This window comes from Aquarana catesbeiana, linkage group LG03, assembly GCF_042186555.1.
Source record: "Aquarana catesbeiana isolate 2022-GZ linkage group LG03, ASM4218655v1, whole genome shotgun sequence".
Taxonomy (NCBI): domain Eukaryota; kingdom Metazoa; phylum Chordata; class Amphibia; order Anura; family Ranidae; genus Aquarana; species Aquarana catesbeiana.
This window is the reverse complement of record NC_133326.1, coordinates 270,059,929-270,079,027: the sequence shown is the minus strand read 5'-3', so window position 1 is coordinate 270,079,027 and position 19,099 is coordinate 270,059,929. Positions and strand designations below refer to the sequence as shown.

General features: G+C 44.5%; 1 protein-coding gene across 1 annotated transcript in view; it reads left to right on the top strand.

The window, feature by feature from the left end:
* Positions 1–2,114: 2,114 nt before the first annotated feature.
* The window catches only part of KCNMB4 (potassium calcium-activated channel subfamily M regulatory beta subunit 4), a 112,203-nt gene continuing 95,218 nt past the window's right edge, over positions 2,115–19,099 (top strand). Inside the window, exon 1 of the mRNA XM_073620048.1 lies at positions 2,115–2,634. Within this exon, the coding sequence (XP_073476149.1) occupies positions 2,299–2,634 (336 nt within the window). The 5' untranslated portion in view covers positions 2,115–2,298. The remainder of the gene's footprint in view (positions 2,635–19,099) is intronic.

The window sequence follows — 19,099 nt, the reverse complement described above, 5'->3', positions numbered from 1 at the left end:
TATATTGGTTGTCAGTGGGAGAAGGGCCCTGTTATATTGGTTGTCAGTGGGAGAAGGGCCCCATTACACTGGTGGTCAGCGGGAGAATGGCCCCATTACACTGGTCAGTGGAAAAAGGGACCTATTACACTAGTGGTCATTGGGAGAAGCGTTCCGTTACGCTGATGGATAGTGGGAGAGGGGCCCCATTACACTGGTGGTCGGTTGAAGAAGGGCCCCATTACACTGGTGGTCGGTTGAAGAAGGGCCCCATTACCGTGATGGTTGTTAAGAGAAGGGCACTAGTACACTCTTAGTAAGAGAATGGCCCCATTACACTGTTGGTCAGTAGAAGAAGGACCCCAATATACTGGTGGTCAGTGAGAAGAATGGCACTTTATGAATGGCTAAAAAAATCACTGGGGTCTAGGGTTACCACCTCCTCCCTTTAAACCCAAAAGCCTCAGAACCTGTGTAATTTATATGTGTTTGGGTTTAAAATGATGATGTGGCAAACCTATTGGGGTCAGTGGTTACTTACCGTAATTGAAAGGCAACCATAAGCAGCTTTTGAAGGAACTGTGGTTGAGAAAGGCTGCTGTAAAGTATTCATTTTTGCAGCGCTCATGGCAGCTATAAAAAAACAAAAAAACTTATGGGAGGTGGGGAAAGGGTGGAGCAGCTTGGCCAGCACAGACAGCAATAAAACACTCACAGAAGAGGAGAGGCCTATGCCATGCAAGGAGGGAGGAGGCTGTACTAGGGAATGGGCACTTCCTGAAGTAGTCACATACTCCCAGCAAGTTCACTGCGCATTGAAAGTGATTAACCGCTTGCCGACCGCCTCACGCAGATATACTGTGGCAGAATCACGTGCCTGTACGTTCCGCTTTAAGAGGCGGCCAGCGGGCACATGCGGCAAGCTACGTGAGTGGGGTCGCGGGTCCCGCGGACTCGATCGCCACGGGGATACCGAGATCACCTCATGGGGAGGAAGTACAGTGGTTATCCCCTTCACTGCCAGTGTCATTTACACAGGAATCAGTGCATTTGTATAGCACTGATTGATGTATAAATGACAATGGTCCCAAAAATGTCCGATGTGTCCGCCATAATGTCGCAGTCACGATAAAAATCGCTGATCGCCGCCATTTAAAAAAAAAAAAAAAAAATTTATAAAAATGCCATAAATCTATCCCCTATTTTGGTAGACGCTATAACTTTTGCGCAAACCGATCAATAATTGATTATTTTTTTTTTTTACCAAAAATATGTAGCAGAATATGTATCGGTCTAAATTGAGGAAACAAATTGTTTTTTTTATATATTTTTGGGGGATATTTATTATAGCAAGAAGTAAAATAAGCCTCATAGAGACGTTGGCTATGTGTCTCTGAGTGTGGTCCAGGGCTGTCAAACTGGGCGGCTCCCGAGTTTGACAGCCCCGGACCACTCCCACCCAGAGACACAGCCAATGTCTCCATGAGGCTTATCGAGGCTCCAGCTGTGGCGAATACACGTCGCTCGTAGATCCCTCAATAGAGACTTTCCGGCGGTCCTCCTGTGACACTGAACATGGAAACTCCCACCCGCTCTAGCACTCTGCAAGTGCTCCAACATTTTTCACGCAAGTTTTTAGCGTTGTTTTATACTTGTATACTGAATAAATTCCTAAGCTGTTTAAAGGATTGGCTTGGCGCTTCTCTCTCCTTCTTTTGCTTTCCTTTTAATGACAGGATTGCAGCGTCCATTCACAGAACGCTATGCATCCTGGGTTTGCAGTAATGAGTTCTGTGATTGGAGGTGAGGGCAGAAGGGCGTGGGCGAGTGGTGCAACTTTTCTCAGTAGCAGTGGCTGATTTGCAGCCGCTCAGGGCAGTATCCAGTGGCTGCGAATGAGGCACTGCAAGGAAGGCACATGTCGGCATACCCGGCATTACACGTATAAGTTTGCCCTCCATACAATATACAAGACTCCACTTTGTGTTGGTGACAGGGACTCTTTAGAAAAAGTGTTAGCAACGAGTTGTGCTGAGCGTTCACCTGCTTCCCGTTGCTGGGTGTCCGTTATTGGTGGAGGGGGAGCGGTGTGTGCAGTGTATTCGCTCCCATTGGTGGAGAGGAGGACGGTTCCCGCCCTGTGTGTGGTGGGGGGAGGTGCTGTGTAGCACACACTGATTTCCTCGCAGTGTGGAAGTGATGACAAAGTCCATGGCTGACTTTCCCCTGGTCCCTCTCCTCCGGTGCTGTGTCAGCCCCGCACTGAGAGCCGTGCTCATGTGAAGTCCTCCCCGTACAGCCCCGCACTGTCCAGGCGTCATGGCCAAGTTCCGGGTATCTTATGAGTACTCGGAGGCCGAGGACAAGAGCATCCGACTGGGCTTATTCCTCATCATCTCCGGGGTCGTGTCCCTCTTCATCCTCGGCTTCTGCTGGCTCAACCCGGCTCTACAGGACCTCCAGGGAACCACCGCCAACTGTACCGTCCTGTCCGTACAGCAGATCGGGGAGACCTTCGAGTGTACCTTCACCTGCGGCACCGACTGTAAGGGCACCTCTCTCTACCCATGTCTACAGATCTATGTCAACAACTCCGAGTCCTACTCCAGGGCTCTACTCCACCAGGATGAGCAACAACTCATCACCAACCCCAAGGTAGGTACACCTATAATCATCACTCCTCACCAACACCAAGGTAGGTACACCTATAATCATCACTCCTCACCAACACCAAGGTAGGTACACCTATAATTATCACTCCTCACCAACCCCAAGGTAGGTACACCTATAATCATCACTCCTCACCAACACCAAGGTAGGTACACCTATAATCATCACTCCTCACCAACACCAAGGTAGGTACACCTATAATCATCACTCCTCACCAACACCAAGGTAGGTACACCTATAATCATCACTCGTCACCAACACCAAGGTAAGTACACCTAATCATCACTCGTCACCAACACCAAGGTAGGTACACCTAATTGTCACTCGTCACCAACACCAAGGTAGGTACACCTAATTGTCACTCGTCACCAACACCAAGGTAGGTACACCTAATCGTCACCAACACCAAGGTAGGTACACCTAATCGTCACTCGTCACCAACACCAAGGTAGGTACACCTAATCGTCACTCGTCACCAACACCAAGGTAGGTACACCTAGTTGTCACTCGTCACCAACACCAAGGTAGGTACACCTAGTTGTCACTCGTCACCAACACCAAGGTAGGTACACCTAATTGTCACTCGTCACCAACACCAAGGTAGGTACACCTAATTGTCACTCGTCACCAACACCAAGGTAGGTACACCTAATTGTCACTCGTCACCAACACCAAGGTAGGTACACCTAATTGTCACTCGTCACCAACACCAAGGTAGGTACACCTAATTGTCACTCGTCACCAACACCAAGGTAGGTACACCTAATTGTCACTCGTCACCAACACCAAGGTAGGTACACCTAATTGTCACTCGTCACCAACACCAAGGTAGGTACACCTAATTGTCACTCGTCACCAACACCAAGGTAGGTACACCTAATTGTCACTCGTCACCAACACCAAGGTAGGTACACCTAATTGTCACTCGTCACCAACACCAAGGTAGGTACACCTAATTGTCACTCGTCACCAACACCAAGGTAGGTACACCTAATTGTCACTCGTCACCAACACCAAGGTAGGTACACCTAATTGTCACTCGTCACCAACACCAAGGTAGGTACACCTAATTGTCACTCGTCACCAACACCAAGGTAGGTACACCTAATTGTCACTCGTCACCAACACCAAGGTAGGTACACCTAATTGTCACTCGTCACCAACACCAAGGTAGGTACACCTAATTGTCACTCGTCACCAACACCAAGGTAGGTACACCTAATTGTCACTCGTCACCAACACCAAGGTAGGTACACCTAATTGTCACTCGTCACCAACACCAAGGTAGGTACACCTAATTGTCACTCGTCACCAACACCAAGGTAGGTACACCTAATTGTCACTCGTCACCAACACCAAGGTAGGTACACCTAATCGTCACTCGTCACCAACACCAAGGTAGGTACACCTAATCGTCACTCGTCACCAAGGTAGGTACACCTAATCGTCACTCGTCACCAACACCAAGGTAGGTACACCTAATCATCACCAACCCCAAAGTAGGTATACCTAATCATCACTCATCACCAACCCCAAGGTAGGTACTCCCACTCCTCATCACCAACCCCAAGGTAGGTACTCCCACTCCTCATCACCAACCCCAAGGTAGGTACTCCCACTCCTCATCACCAACCCCAAGGTAGGTACTCCCACTCCTCATCACCAACCCCAAGGTAGGTACACCTAATTCTCACTCATCACCAACACAGGTACACCCAATCCTTACCAACCTCAAGGTAGGTACTCCCTCTTCTCATCACCAAACCCAAGATAGGTACACCTAATCCTCACCTACCCCAAGGTAGGTACTCCCACTTCTCATCACCAACACCAAGGTAGGTACACCTAATCCTCACTGATCACCAACCCCAGGGTAGGTACTCCTAATCTCCACTCATCACCAACCCCAAGACAGGTACACCGCTCACAACTCATCACAAACCCCAAGGTAGGTACACCCAATCATCACCACTCCTCACTAATCTCTTCATCACCAACCCCAAGGTAGGTGTACCGCTCACAACTCCTCTCCACTCCTCACTCATCACCAACCCCAAGGTAGGTACATCCAATCATCAATCGGCTCCAACCCCAAGGTAAGCACTCCCAATCATCGCTCATCTCCACTCCTCACTCATCTCCACTCATTCATCTCCTCAACAACCCCAAGGTAGGCACTCCCCCAATCATCACTCTTCTTCTCCGCTTCTCCAACCCCAAGGTAGGCACTCCACTTCTCATTCATCTCCTCATCCCCAACCCCAAGGTAGGTACACCACTCATCCCCTCATCACCAACCCCAAGGTAGGCACACCACTCCACTTTTCACTCATCACCAACCCCAAGGTAGCAACTCCACTCCTCACCTCATCACCAACCCTAAGGTAAGCACTCCCAATCATCACTCCTCTCCTCATCACCAACCCCAAGGTAAGGCACTCCACTCCTCATTCATCTTCTCACCTCACTCATCACCAACCCCAAGGTAGGCACACCACTCATCTTTTCAACGTAGGGACTCCAATCACCAACCCCAAGGTAGGCACACTGCTCCTCACCACTCTTCACGCATCATTACCACTCCTCCTCACTCATTAACAACCCCAAGATACACCACACTTGTCACCACTCCTCATCGACCATCATCACCAACCCCAAGGTGTGGACACCACTCATCTCCACACCACTCATCTCATCACCAATTTAAAGTTACACTACGCTCATCACTCAGTCAGCATCACCCAATTCATCATCGCTCATCAACCTTGAGGTACGCCACACTTGTCAACATTCCACATCATCAGTCATCAACAACCCGAAGGGGCACTACTCATCACTACCCTTCATCACCAACTCCAAGGTACACCATCATTTATCTTCTCCCCCAAGGTAAAGACACCACTCATCACCAGTCCTCATCAACCCTAAAGTACACCACACTCGCCAACAACCCCGAGGCACCACTCCCCAACAACCCCGAGGCACCCCTCATCACCAACCCCAAGGTACACCACACTCGCCAACAACCCCGAGGCACCACTCATCACCAACCCCAAGGTACACCACACTTGCCAACAACCCTGAGGCATCGCTCATCATGAACCCCAAGCTACCCCACTCATCACTACTCAGCATCCCTCATCACCAACCTCCATATACCCCGCTCATCCTCACTCATCACCAACTTCAATATACCCCGCTCGTCATCCCTCATCGCCAACCCCAGGTACATTACTCATCCCCCGAGTACCCAGAATCATCGCTCATCATAAACCCCAAGCTGCCCCACTCATCCCTACTCAGCATCCCGCATCACCAACCTCCATATTCCCCGCACATCCTCACTCATCACCAACCCCAGGTACATCACTCATCCCCGAGTCATCTCTCATCATGAACCCCAAGCTTCCCCACTCAGCATCACTCATCACCAGCCCCAAGGTACATCACTCAGCAGCACTTATTATCACCAACTCCCAAGTTACCGCACTCCTCATGAGTCCTCTCACCAACTTCACTCTGCACAGCACCATGGGGATTTCATTGCAGTGCCTGATCTGTACCTTCATCTGGGCCGGATGCTGCAAAGTGACTTTTTTTTTTTATGTTCTAGTGTAGAGGATTTGAGATCACCACACCCCCTACAATAAGATTGTACTGTCTCCTTTAACATGCCCATGCATTATAAAATCTGATTGTACAATTTCCTTTTTAAGATGACCATGCACTAGACCATGTGATCCAACAGTCTCCTTTAAGATGGCCATGCACCTTTTAGAATTCAATTGTGCAATCTCCTTTAGATGTGCCAACAACTATGTAGGCAAGGCTTGCCTGACTGGATACAGATTAAATGGCTGGTTTAGGTAGATCCTCATATTACAATGTTTTATTAAATCTAATGGTGGCCATACACACTTTGATTATTCCAATGAGAAGAAACTGAGCATTTATCAATCTTTAGTCTACAACCCATTTGACTGCTATGCTGCGTATAGGGAAGTGGATCAGCACTGAAGGTTAGGATACGATACTTGTGATCGTAAGTTATCAAACGGATCTTTGTTTCCATCATGTAATCTCATAATCCCATCAATCCAAAAACTGATCAAATTGATGAACAAAGTATCTTCAGTGCTATAGATCAATCAGCTCAGTTTGCTTGAATCTAATCCAGTCCAAATTGATTGGAAGGGAATTTGGGGCTACTTAATTGTTTGTTTGCAGATTCAATCGTGACCACGAGTAGATACTCCAACAGCTATGTAGTAGAAAGTCCTGCCTGAATGGATACACATTAATTGGATAGTTTAGTTCAATCTAATGGCAGCCATATACAGTTTGATTCATTATCTTATTGATGCCTAAATTAACTCAGAATGATTGAAATGTCAAATAATCAAATAGTGATAACTTCCCTTCCAATCAAATTAGACTCGTTAGTGATCAAACTGAGTCGAACAGCCAAGACAAAAAGTTATTACTGGTTTTGCATCTGAGGTGCTTTGGCTATGTATTTTGATCGATCCGATTATGAGATTACATGATGAAAACCGAAATGTGATAGATCATTTCCAATCGCGTCTCCTAACTATATTGATCAGGATCCACTTCCCCATGTGTGGGATAATGGGGAACCGGTTGTTGACTATAGATCGATTATTCCTATCAGGAGAGGACGGTTTGAACAGAAATGGGTAATTTATTGAAGTGTGTATGGCCACCATGAGATCTACCAACAAATATGTAGTAAAGAGCCTGCCTGATTGGATAGTTTAGGTAGGTCCGCGTATTACATAGTCTTAAGTTGATTGTAATGTGTATGGTGACCCACAAGGGTTGGTTTACGAAAACTGGAGACTGCAAAATCTCGTGCAGCTCTGAATAGAAACCAATCAGCTTCCAGTTTTTATCTTCAAAACTTAATTGAACAAGCTGAAGTTAGAAGCCGATTGGCTACCATGCAGAGCTGCACCAGATTTTGCTTTTTCCAGTTTTAGTAAATCAACCCCATAGAGTTCTGCATGACCTGCTGTCATCTCTGACAATGTCCCCAACATATTGCTGTACACTGTCACTTTAATCGCTTGCTGTGTTCATGGATGTCCTCGCCAACTTGCGGCGTTGGATTTTGTATGTGCTCAGTGCCACTTTTCTATCAGATGGGGTGTAGTACAGACTAGCTTCTATTAGCAGATTCTGGGATGATGAAGACTTCCGCTTAGACGGTTTCATGTAGCATTGCAGTGTTGGGAATGCATTGCTGGTGTGGGGTTAGGTAACATCTGAATAATGGATTTGTGTCTTCCCTGGTGTAGTCTGCGATGTCTAATGGTCTTTTTATATAGCACTATGAAATAATGAGCAGAGGGGTACAGAGCGGAGCGTGTTCTCATGGAATACTTCCCTCTAATGTACTACACACAATGGCTTGCCCTTTAGCGATGAGCAAATAATCATCATTACTAATGGGGAGATGGGCAGATAGCGCACAAGGGTTAATCAGCAGTATACGTGCAAAAATCGTCTTGTTCCTGCAGATCGTGCCAATCAGGGCTGATGAATGAGTTAATACAATTGTCGTTACCGTTCGGAGATAAGCTCTGTTGCCTAGGGGATGAGGTTTGCTTAGTATCCGAGGCTCTCAGAACGAGGAACTCTGAATTGAATTTACAGATCAGCACGCGGGGCCCAAATAGCGCTAGACGCATTATTCACACAGCATCAAACTTTATTCTTTCTGTCACCTGTGCTCATCACACAGCGCAGACTACTCTTCACATTACTTCTGGATGGAAGGGTAAAGGCCCTGTAGTCTATCAGCTACCTACTATGTTCTCTGCGCACTACTAAACCCAATCACCGAAATCTCATCAACACTTCTACCTGTTAACCTCTTATCGACCATATATTGCGTAGATGCACAGCAAGAAAGGTGGGCTTTAATAACCAGCTACCACACATACAGTCATGGGCAAAAATATTGCCACCCCCTGCATTTCTGTCAGATGATGATGCACCACTTCGCCCAGAAAATTGTTGCAAGTACAAATGTTTAGGCATTCTAGTGTTTATTTTTTTTTTGTTTTTATTGGTAGTGGAGAAACAAAAAGTCAAATCTGACACATTCCAAGCAAAGCGTCCAAAAATGGACTGGACAAAATTTTTGGCACTCTCAATTTAAAGCGGAGCTCCACCCAAAAGGGAAAGCTCTGTTTGTGGTGAAGTGAGCTGGAAGTTTGGCACCCACCTCCCCACCCCCCACAGCTGACCCATTGAGAGAGCGCAGCGCGAAACCAGCCCTGAAGCCGCAGAGTTCACTGCTGGTTGCCCTTAGCCAAGATGGCAGTGGCAGCAATGGAGAGCCGATTCAAGAATTGGACACCGCTGGATACATGGACAGGTAAGTACTCAATAGGAAATATATATATTATAATTTTGGTGGGTGGAGACTCCCTTTTTAATATTTGGTAGAACACCCCTTGGAAAAAAATAACTGCAATTAGTCACTTCCTGTAATTAAGAGTTTCTTACACCTCTCTACTGGAATTTTGGACCACTCTTCTTCTTTCACCAACTGATCCAGGTCTCTCAGATTGGAAGGGTTCCATTTCCAAACTGCTGTTTTGAGATCTCTCCACAGGTGCTCTATGGGATTTAGTTCTGACTCATTGCTGGTCAGTTCAGTACTCTCCGGCACTTTGTCTTAAACCATTTCTGCTTTTTAACGTGTGCTTTGGGTCGTTGTCCTGCTGTAAGACCCATGACCTCTGACGGAGACCCAACTTTGACACTGGGCCCTACATTGCACCCCGGAATTCTTCAGATTTCATAGTGCCATGCACACGGTCGAGATATCTTGTGCCTGAAGTAGCAAAGCAACTCCAAAACATCAGTGAACCTCCACCATGTATGACTGTAAGGACAGCAGCCTTTTCTTTAAAGGACTTATCACTTTTTTTTCTAAAAACAGTTAACGATGGTTTTTACCAAAAAGCTGCAATTTTGTTTCGTCTGTACACAGCACATGCTCCCAGAAGGATTTTGGCTTCCTGAAGTATGTTTTGGCAAACTCCATTCTGGCTCTTTTATGTTTCTGTCAGCAGTGGGGTCCTCCTGGGTCTTCTACCATAGCATCCCTTTTCATTCAGCTGGTGACATATAGTATGAGCTGATACAGTTGTACCCAGTGCTTGAATTTGTCTGGAAGTTGATTGAGGTTCTTTATCCACCATTCAAACAATCCTTCATTGCAATCTTTTGATCAATTTTTCTCTTTCGTAAACATCCATGGAGATTAGCTACAGTGCCATGGGCTGTAAACTTCTTGACATTGATGCACACAGTGGACACAGGAAAATTAAGATCTCTGGAGATGGACTTGTAACCTTGAGATTGTCCATGGTTTTTCTACAATATTTGTTCTTGAGCCTGGGTTCACACTAGCGGGATCTGAGATTGCATGTGATGCGCACCTGCACCGCAGGTGCCAGTCGCATGCGATCTCTGAGCAATGCGAGTTCAGCCATACAGTTGTATGGCTGAGCTCGCATTGGATCCACACAGAAAATAGTGGATGGACTTTTTTTTTTCCCCTGCACTAGAATCGGATCGCATGGGTGTTCTCACCTATGCGATCCGATTCCTGTGCTAGTTCATTCTGCGATCTGTGAACTAAAATGGGGGTGTCAGTGACACCCGCAGCGGTTTGCACAAGGCAGTGTGAACTGCTTGTGGGAGAGGAGCGATGTGGGACCCGGCACTGGAATCGTGCTGGTTCCCGCATCACACTAGTGTGAACCCAGGGTAAATCCTCAGACAATTCTTTGTGGCTTTTTCTCTTCTCCATGCTCCGTGTAGCACACAGACACACAACAGAAAGGTTGAGTCAACTTTTCAACATTTTGACTGGTTGCCAGTATGATTTCTTTGTCAGCACCTGTTAGTTGATGCAGGTCAATGTGGCTTTTTGTTTCTCCGCGTTTTTTGTTTTCTACCAATACAAACAAAAGAAATAAACATGAGAATGCCTTAATTTGTAATTGCAACCATTTTCTGGGCAAAGTGGTGCATTATCTGACAAATGCAGGGTTGCCTATATGTTTGGCCATGACTATATACATCTATAGAGATATGAGGTGTGCTGTAAAGCTGGCCATACACTAGTTGGTAGATGTTTTCAACCAACATTCATACAAATATTCATACAAGAATGCGCTCTGTACATTTGATGACTTGACAAATGTTACCCGAAAGTACTCTAAAATTTCGCTTTGCTTTTAACATTTGATTTTGGAATGTATGTAGTTTCCTGTACAATAAAAAACATACGCTGTTAGAAATTGATCTGAGAAGAATGCGCCGCCTTGTTCCTTAGAATTTTTCCTTTCCAGTATGGTTGACAACGAATGTCGATTTTTGTTCCACTAACCTTTAAAATAAATAAATAAAGATTCTTTAATACGAAAAATTTTAAACAAAATTCTATTAGTGTATGGTCAGCTTAAGTACACTGGCTGAGCTGTCACCAACAGCTTTTAATCACAGCTGCCCTTTAAGTGGCTTTAGTGCCCAGGAGGCAGCGTGGCTTCTCGATTATGTGACTGCTTAGGCCTCATGCACACTGGACGTTATAATAACGTTATAAAAAGGCCAGTAGCTTTGCAGTGAGTTTTTCAACGTTTTTGCAATAGCATATTTTAGCGTTTTTTTTGATCCATTGAAAAAAAAAAAAAAAAAAACGCTGGTGAGCGATGTTTTTGAGCGTTTATCAGCGTTAGAGCGTTTTTACAGCTGAAGAACGTCTCTCAGAACCCACTAGTTTGTGTTTTTGAGCAGTAAAAAAAAAAAAAACGCCACTGCCCAAAACTGCTGATAACAGCCTAGGTGTGCATGGACACATAGGATAACATGATGGAGAGTTTAATGACTGTAGAAAAAAACATCTACAGCCAAAAACAGCTGCTGTAAAAACATTAAAAAAAATGGCCAGTGTGCATGAGGCCTTAAAATTACTCCTGCTGCTGGCTTCCAATCATGTGACCACTGTCGGTCAACACGCACCACCTCCCAGGTGTTAAAGCCCATTTAAAGGGTCCGTCCTTCTTTTTTCTTTTTTTTTTTTTTTTTTTTTTTTACAAAGTTTATTGGAAGTGTATAAAATGTATTGGAGTAATCTGACTACATTATGATCAACACCCAGTGATTTGTTTACATAGGACCACATCGTGATTTGCCCAAGATTCACTCAACACATTCCATTTAATCATTCACCTAACAAACATTGCCATTTGTCTAAACATTCACCTGTTCCAAAACGATCCAGTCACAATTGCCTGAATTTTAGAAATCTGCAATATGAAATGCTGCTGTTTGTAATGTGTTGTAATAAGCAAATGAGCAAATACAGTATTACAAGATTCAGGCCGGTGAGTGTTCTTGAACTTGACTGACTTATGAAACATGTATTCAGTGGGCGGTAATGCTAGCGAGGATTGTTTTTCAAGTGTCAGTACATATAAGTAGCAAATGCAAGATAATTTGTCTTGGTCTTGTTTTCTAAGAAGCCTTAGTTAAAATCTGCAATTTTCTGACTTTTTTCTGACTTTTGGGCTATCTAATAGTTCCAGAGCAGGGCTGGACCTTCCATGTATATCCTGTCTATCCCAGAGGGACCCTTGAAATAATATTCAGATTTTAGGGAACCCCTGCTAAAACCAAGTCCTTGGTGGTTATTGGGAAGAATGCCCCTTATATTGGTGGTTATTGGGAAGCATGCCCCTTATATTGGTGGTTATTGGGAAGCATGCCCCTTATATTGGTGGTTATTGGGAAGAATGCCCCTTATACTGGTGGTTATTGGGAAGAATGCGCCTTTATACTGGTGGTTATTGGGAAGAATGCCCCTTTTATACTGGTGGTTATTGGGAAGAATGCCCCTTTTTATACTGGTGGTTATTGGGAAGAATGCCCCTTTTATACTGGTGGTTATTGGGAAGAATGCCCCTTTTATTATTATTATTATACAGGATTTATATAGCGCCAACAGTTTACGTAGCGCTTTACAACTTGAGGGTAGACCGTACAAATACAATACACTTTGATACAGTAGGAATTAGAGAGCCCTGCTCCTTAGAGCTTACAATCTAAGCTACTGGTGGTTATTGGGAGGAATGCCCCTTTATACTGGTGGTTATTGGGAAGAATGCCCCTTTATACTGGTGGTTATTGGGAAGAATGCCCCTTTATACTGGTGGTTATTGGGAAGAATGCCCCTTTTATACTGGTGGTTATTGGGAAGAATGCCCCTAATATTGGCGGTTATTGGGAAGAATGCCCCTTATATTGGCGGTTATTGGGAAGAATGCCCCTTATATTGGCGGTTATTGGGAAGAATGCCCCTTATATTGGCGGTTATTGGGAAGAATGCCCCTTTATATTGGCGGTTATTGGGAAGAATGCCCCTTATATTGGCGGTTATTGGGAAGAATGCCCCTTATATTGGCGGTTATTGGGAAGAATGCCCCTTATATTGGCGGTTATTGGGAAGAATGACCCTTATATTGGCGGTTATTGGGAAGAATGACCCTTATATTGGCGGTTATTGGGAAGAATGACCCTTATATTGGCGGTTATTGGGAGGAATGACCCTTATATTGGCGGTTATTGGGAGGAATGACCCTTATATTGGCGGTTATTGGGAGGAATGACCCTTATATTGGCGGTTATTGGGAGGAATGACCCTTATATTGGCGGTTATTGGGAAGAATGACCCTTATATTGGCGGTTATTGGGAGGAATGACCCTTATATTGGCGGTTATTGGGAGGAATGACCCTTATATTGGCGGTTATTGGGAGGAATGACCCTTATATTGGCGGTTATTGGGAGGAATGACCCTTATATTGGCGGTTATTGGGAGGAATGACCCTTATATTGGCGGTTATTGGGAGGAATGACCCTTATATTGGCGGTTATTGGGAGGAATGACCCTTATATTGGCGGTTATTGGGAGGAATGACCCTTATATTGGCGGTTATTGGGAGGAATGACCCTTATATTGGCGGTTATTGGGAAGAATGACCCTTATATTGGCGGTTATTGGGAAGAATGACCCTTATATTGGCGGTTATTGGGAGGAATGACCCTTATATTGGCGGTTATTGGGAGGAATGACCCTTATATTGGCGGTTATTGGGAGGAATGACCCTTATATTGGCGGTTATTGGGAAGAATGACCCTTATATTGGCGGTTATTGGGAGGAATGACCCTTATATTGGCGGTTATTGGGAGGAATGACCCTTATATTGGCGGTTATTGGGAGGAATGACCCTTATATTGGCGGTTATTGGGAGGAATGACCCTTATATTGGCGGTTATTGGGAGGAATGACCCTTATATTGGCGGTTATTGGGAGGAATGACCCTTATATTGGCGGTTATTGGGAGGAATGACCCTTATATTGGCGGTTATTGGGAGGAATGACCCTTATATTGGCGGTTATTGGGAAGAATGACCCTTATATTGGCGGTTATTGGGAAGAATGACCCTTATATTGGCGGTTATTGGGAAGAATGACCCTTTTTATATTGGTGGTTCTCAGGACGCATGTCCCTCTTACAGACATTTTTTTAAAAAGTCATTGGTGAGCTGTTATTGACTCAAGTGGCATTGGCCCCCAGCTTATGTGGGCCCCATTAGATCAACCATATATCAAGGAACCCCTAGCAAACTCTGGAGGAACCTTGATTGAGAATCGCTGCACTAAGTTAAAAATTAGAGCAGCATCGCTTTTCTGGATCCTGATGGAAAAATGACCAATTTTATCGGAGGCTACACAGGGTTTTATTTTATTTATTTATTTTTTTTAATGTGAACTGCTACCTCCCCAAAGGAATTCTAATAATATACAACCACATTTTGTTATCCAGGCAGAAAGAACAGCCTGGCTCGTGACCTTTAGGGTAGATTCACACTATATGTGGTGGGACTATGTTGGGTGGCTATTCCAGTGCAGTCCCACTGCACCCCCTCTGTGAGCTGCCTTGTCACTGGTATGGCCAGCTCACAGCACTGCGTTGTGGTGGTGTGCACTCCTTTTTTTTCCCCAGAGCAGCGCAGTCACTGCACGCGGATGCAGCTGTTCATGGTAGCCAATAAGCTTCAAAGTTTAGTTTGTGCATCTAAAGGTTAAGTTCACTTTTACACGAAAAAATAAATGCACATTTTTTTTTTTTGCAGGTAAACAAATATACATTTTTTTTTGTTTGTGTTTTTTTTTTTTTTTTGTTATGGACTTGTAAAGCATTGCACCCATGATCATCAATTGTAATGCCACAGTCCTACAGACTGTCTGTGCAGCTGTGATACAGGCAGGCAGTTACACAATGACTGGAAGCTCAATGAACTACCTAGACGGATCAACAGTGCCCTAGTAGTTAATCGAACTACAAGCCGACAGTTGCAAAGGCTGTTGGTACTTGTAGTTTTCCCATTCACAGAAGACTGAATGAATGACGTGGGTGGAGCCGAGCACAGCTGCTTTTTTTTTTTTTTTTTTTTAAATTGTGACCAGCGAGGTGGGGGGTGGGGGGGTTGAAGATCCCCCGCTTGCTGTCAAAACAGGAGATCAGGGGGCTGTGCAGCTGTGCATTAGTAATTTTGTTAAAACATTTTTTAAAAAGGAACCGTGTGCATCAGCACTTCTGGCACTGTAACTCAGCAGCTGGTCTGAATGGACCGTGAAAGCAACAGCGTTGCAGTGGATCTAAAGCACACCCCAGCCTCCTGATTGGACAGTGAAGGAGCAGCAGGACAGCGATCGGTGCTCATTCTGCTAATTGTGCTTTCTGCTTCTCTCCTATATTTACTATTACTATTAGTACATGTGCACTGCAGCAAAGCCTCATTAGCTTTTACTGTTTTCTGTCCTTTTCATACGACTGTCATCCTACTTTGCTCTGCGACATAAATCCTGCATCCATCCGACTTGAATGTACAGGATACTACTTTGATCCGACTTTGAGATAGTACGACTTGTCCTTTGACCAATCAAAACAATCCCAGTGTGACATTCCTTTTTACTGCTGCTGTAATCACCATGTCGGTTGTCACAAGTTGGATGGTTAGGACAAGGATCTTCAATGATAATCAATGGGCTGAAGTAGGACCAAAGTAGTGCAGGAACCTTTTTCAAAGCCGGACCAGTTAAGACGGCTCTCATAGGGAAACCTTGATTTTTTACACGACATGGACTCCCAATGTTGGAGCGTTTGTCGTACCAGTGTGAACCCAGCCTGATGATCAGGTGACTTAATTGATGTGTGTTTTTTTTTTTTTTTTTCTTTCCCCCCACATTTTAGCTTTGGAAATCTGTTTTTTACAATTGATTTCCATCCTGGAGTTGGGATGGGGCTAATATTTGATTGACATGCACTACAGTACACATAACTGTAATTAAAGCCACCGTATATTTTTTGCCAGTTGCCAGGGGCATGTTTGGAATTAGATAGTCATGCATCAACAAGTTCTAATTAAATCCGAAAACATTATCGCTAAACACTGAAGGAATATCTAATAATGCAGACTAGACCCACTGGGACACACTTCCATGCACTTTCTAATTAAAGGATAAAGAACAATATGTAAACATTTTATTTGTGGCATTGGAATGTTTTTGCTCTTCTGTTCTGTTCTGTTCTGGTCAAAGATTTTCAGGAAAATATAAATGCAACCTTTTGAAAGCCAAGTTCAACATTTCAGCATTCACTATTTCACTAAAATGCAGCTTTTGTATATTGTACGAAGGCAATCGCTTCTATGTTCCCAGTAGGGCTGAAACAATTAATCGATAAAAATTGATAATGAAAATTGTTGTCAACGTTTTTCATTATTGATTAGTTGGTCCGCTAATGGAACGCACCTTCCTCCCTGCCAGTCCCGCCTCCGCCCGAGTCCCGTACATTCCTCTGTGTACAAGCCGACGGCTCTCATGTGACCTGGCACGTCCGCCTCTCTCCTCCTCGCTGATGTCAGCGAGGTGTTCTCAGCCCCGCCCTCTGCCTCGAGGGAAGAGAGAGCGAGGAGAGAAGCAGCAGTGAGCGCCGAGCTGCCATATAAGGTAGTGGTTTACTTTTTTAATACAGTGAGTGAACTTGTCAAAACATTACTTTTGGTATTTCTGTGAGGAACGGGGGGGGGGGGGGAAGAATAGTGCCCCATCACTGGTGTTCATGGGAGGGGGGAGAATAGTGCCCCATCACTGGTGTTCATGGGAGGGGGGAGAATAGTGCCCCATCACTGGTGTTCATGGGAGGGGGGGAGAATAGTGCCCCATCATTGGTGTTCATGGGAGGGGGGGGAATAGTGCCCCATCATTGGTGTTTGGAAATTCATTTGCTATTGTCCCTCAATTGGGACCCCCTATTTTGAAGCCTATTAGAGCATCTGGCTCTAATCAGGTGTTTAAAAAAAAAAAACACCCCCTCCCACCCCCGCCATAGGAGTCCATGCGTTCGGCGTCCTGAAATGGGCCGGGCACATGCACGGGCCGCCACTGATGGATGGTGTACTGAGCTGTATTTGTGCTTCACTGTATTTCCTGATATGTAAAAAAATAATGCATTCTGTATGCTGGCTGATTAATCGATTATGAAAATAGTTGACAACTATTTTCATAATCAATTAGTTGTTGATTAATTCGTTGTTTTGGGCCCTAACTCAGACTCATACATTAAACCAAAGCACTAAAGTTAGCCCGTTTTTTTTTTTTTTTTTTTTTCCAAATTGCGCACACTCGTGGAATGACGCCAAACTTTGGTACTTAAAAATCGCCATAGGCGACACTTTAATTTTTTTTTACAGGTTACCTGTTTGGAGCTACAGAGCAGGTCTTAAGCTAGCATTATTGCTCTCGCTCTAGCGTTTGTGGCGATGCCTCACATGTGTGGTTTGAACGCCATTTACATTTGTGAGCACGACCTTCGCTTCTGAAAATGGGGACAGGGGCACTTTAAATGTTTTTTACTGTTATTTTTCTATTTTGACACTTTTTCCTCCTCCTTTGATCACATAGGGCATGACAGGTCCTCTTTATAGCGAGATCAGGGGTCTATAAGTCCCCCGATCTCCCCTCTAGGCTGGGAAGCCGAGATCGTTTTATATTTTTGGGGGGGGGGGGGGGGAGGAATTGTTTTTACAGTGCAGGGAATCGCCGGCTGTAAAAGAAGATATCTGAATGATGCCTGTAACTGCAGGCATCATTCAGATATCCCCACTCAGTCTGCGATGCCATATGGCGTCATGTGGACGGTAAGTGGTTAAAATATATGTGAACCCTCACCTTGTAAACTGCCCTTCATTATAAACTGAATGGCTCTTACAAGGCTAAGTGTGTGTGTATACAGTGCTCAGCATAACTAAGTACAACCCTTTTTGTAAAGTAAGATTTAATCAATATCTCAATGAACATTTTCCAAATGTTATAGAACATTTGTTTAGCTCATTAAATGAAAGGTAAGGTTAATAATATAACTTATATTACAAAATCTTCAGTTTTCCTCAAACTAGTTTAAGCAAAATTGAATAGACCCCACAACAAAAACTACTACATCTAGTATTTTGTATGACCTCCATGATTTGTAAGGACAGCCCCAAGTCTTCTAGGCATGGAATGAACAAGTTGGCGACATATTGCAACATCTATATTTTTCCATTCTTCAAGAACGACCTCTGGACCATTTAGAGCCTGGATGCTGGATGGAGAGTAATACTCAACTTGTCGCTTCAGAATTCCCCATAGGTGTTCGATTGGGTTCAGATCATGTAGTGATGGTAGTATCTCTTTCAATCTAAAGCAGTACATCTTTGAATTCGTTTTATCATCAATGAAATGCAGCTCCCCGACACCAGCAGCACTCGTGCAGCCCCACAGAAGGACACTGCCACCACTATGTTTCACTGTAGGCACCATGCATTTTTCCTTGTACTCCTCACCTTTGTGATGCCATATAGTTTTGAAGTCATCAGTTCCAAAAACATTTATCTTGGTCTCATCACTCCTCCAGAGTCCCAGTAGTCTTCTTTTTCAGCATGGGCCCTGGCAAATTCTAGGCAGGCTTTTTTGTTCATGAGCTTTCGGAGAGGCTTCCTTCATGGACGCCATTCCTCTGCAGTGTACGCTGTATTGTGTCACGGGAAACAATCACCCCAGTTTGGCTTTCTACTTTAGCTAACTGCAGTGAACTTGCATGGTGATTTTCTTCAACCCTTCTCATCAGAAGATGCTCCTGTTAAGGTGTTACCTTCCGTGAACGGCCTGAACGTCTCTGAGATAGTTGCACTTCCATCTTTGTTACATTTTTGTATCACTTTTGCTACAGTATTCTGACTGATAAGTAAAACTTTGCTGATCCTCTTGTAGCCTTCACCTTTCTTGTATAAAGAAAGAATT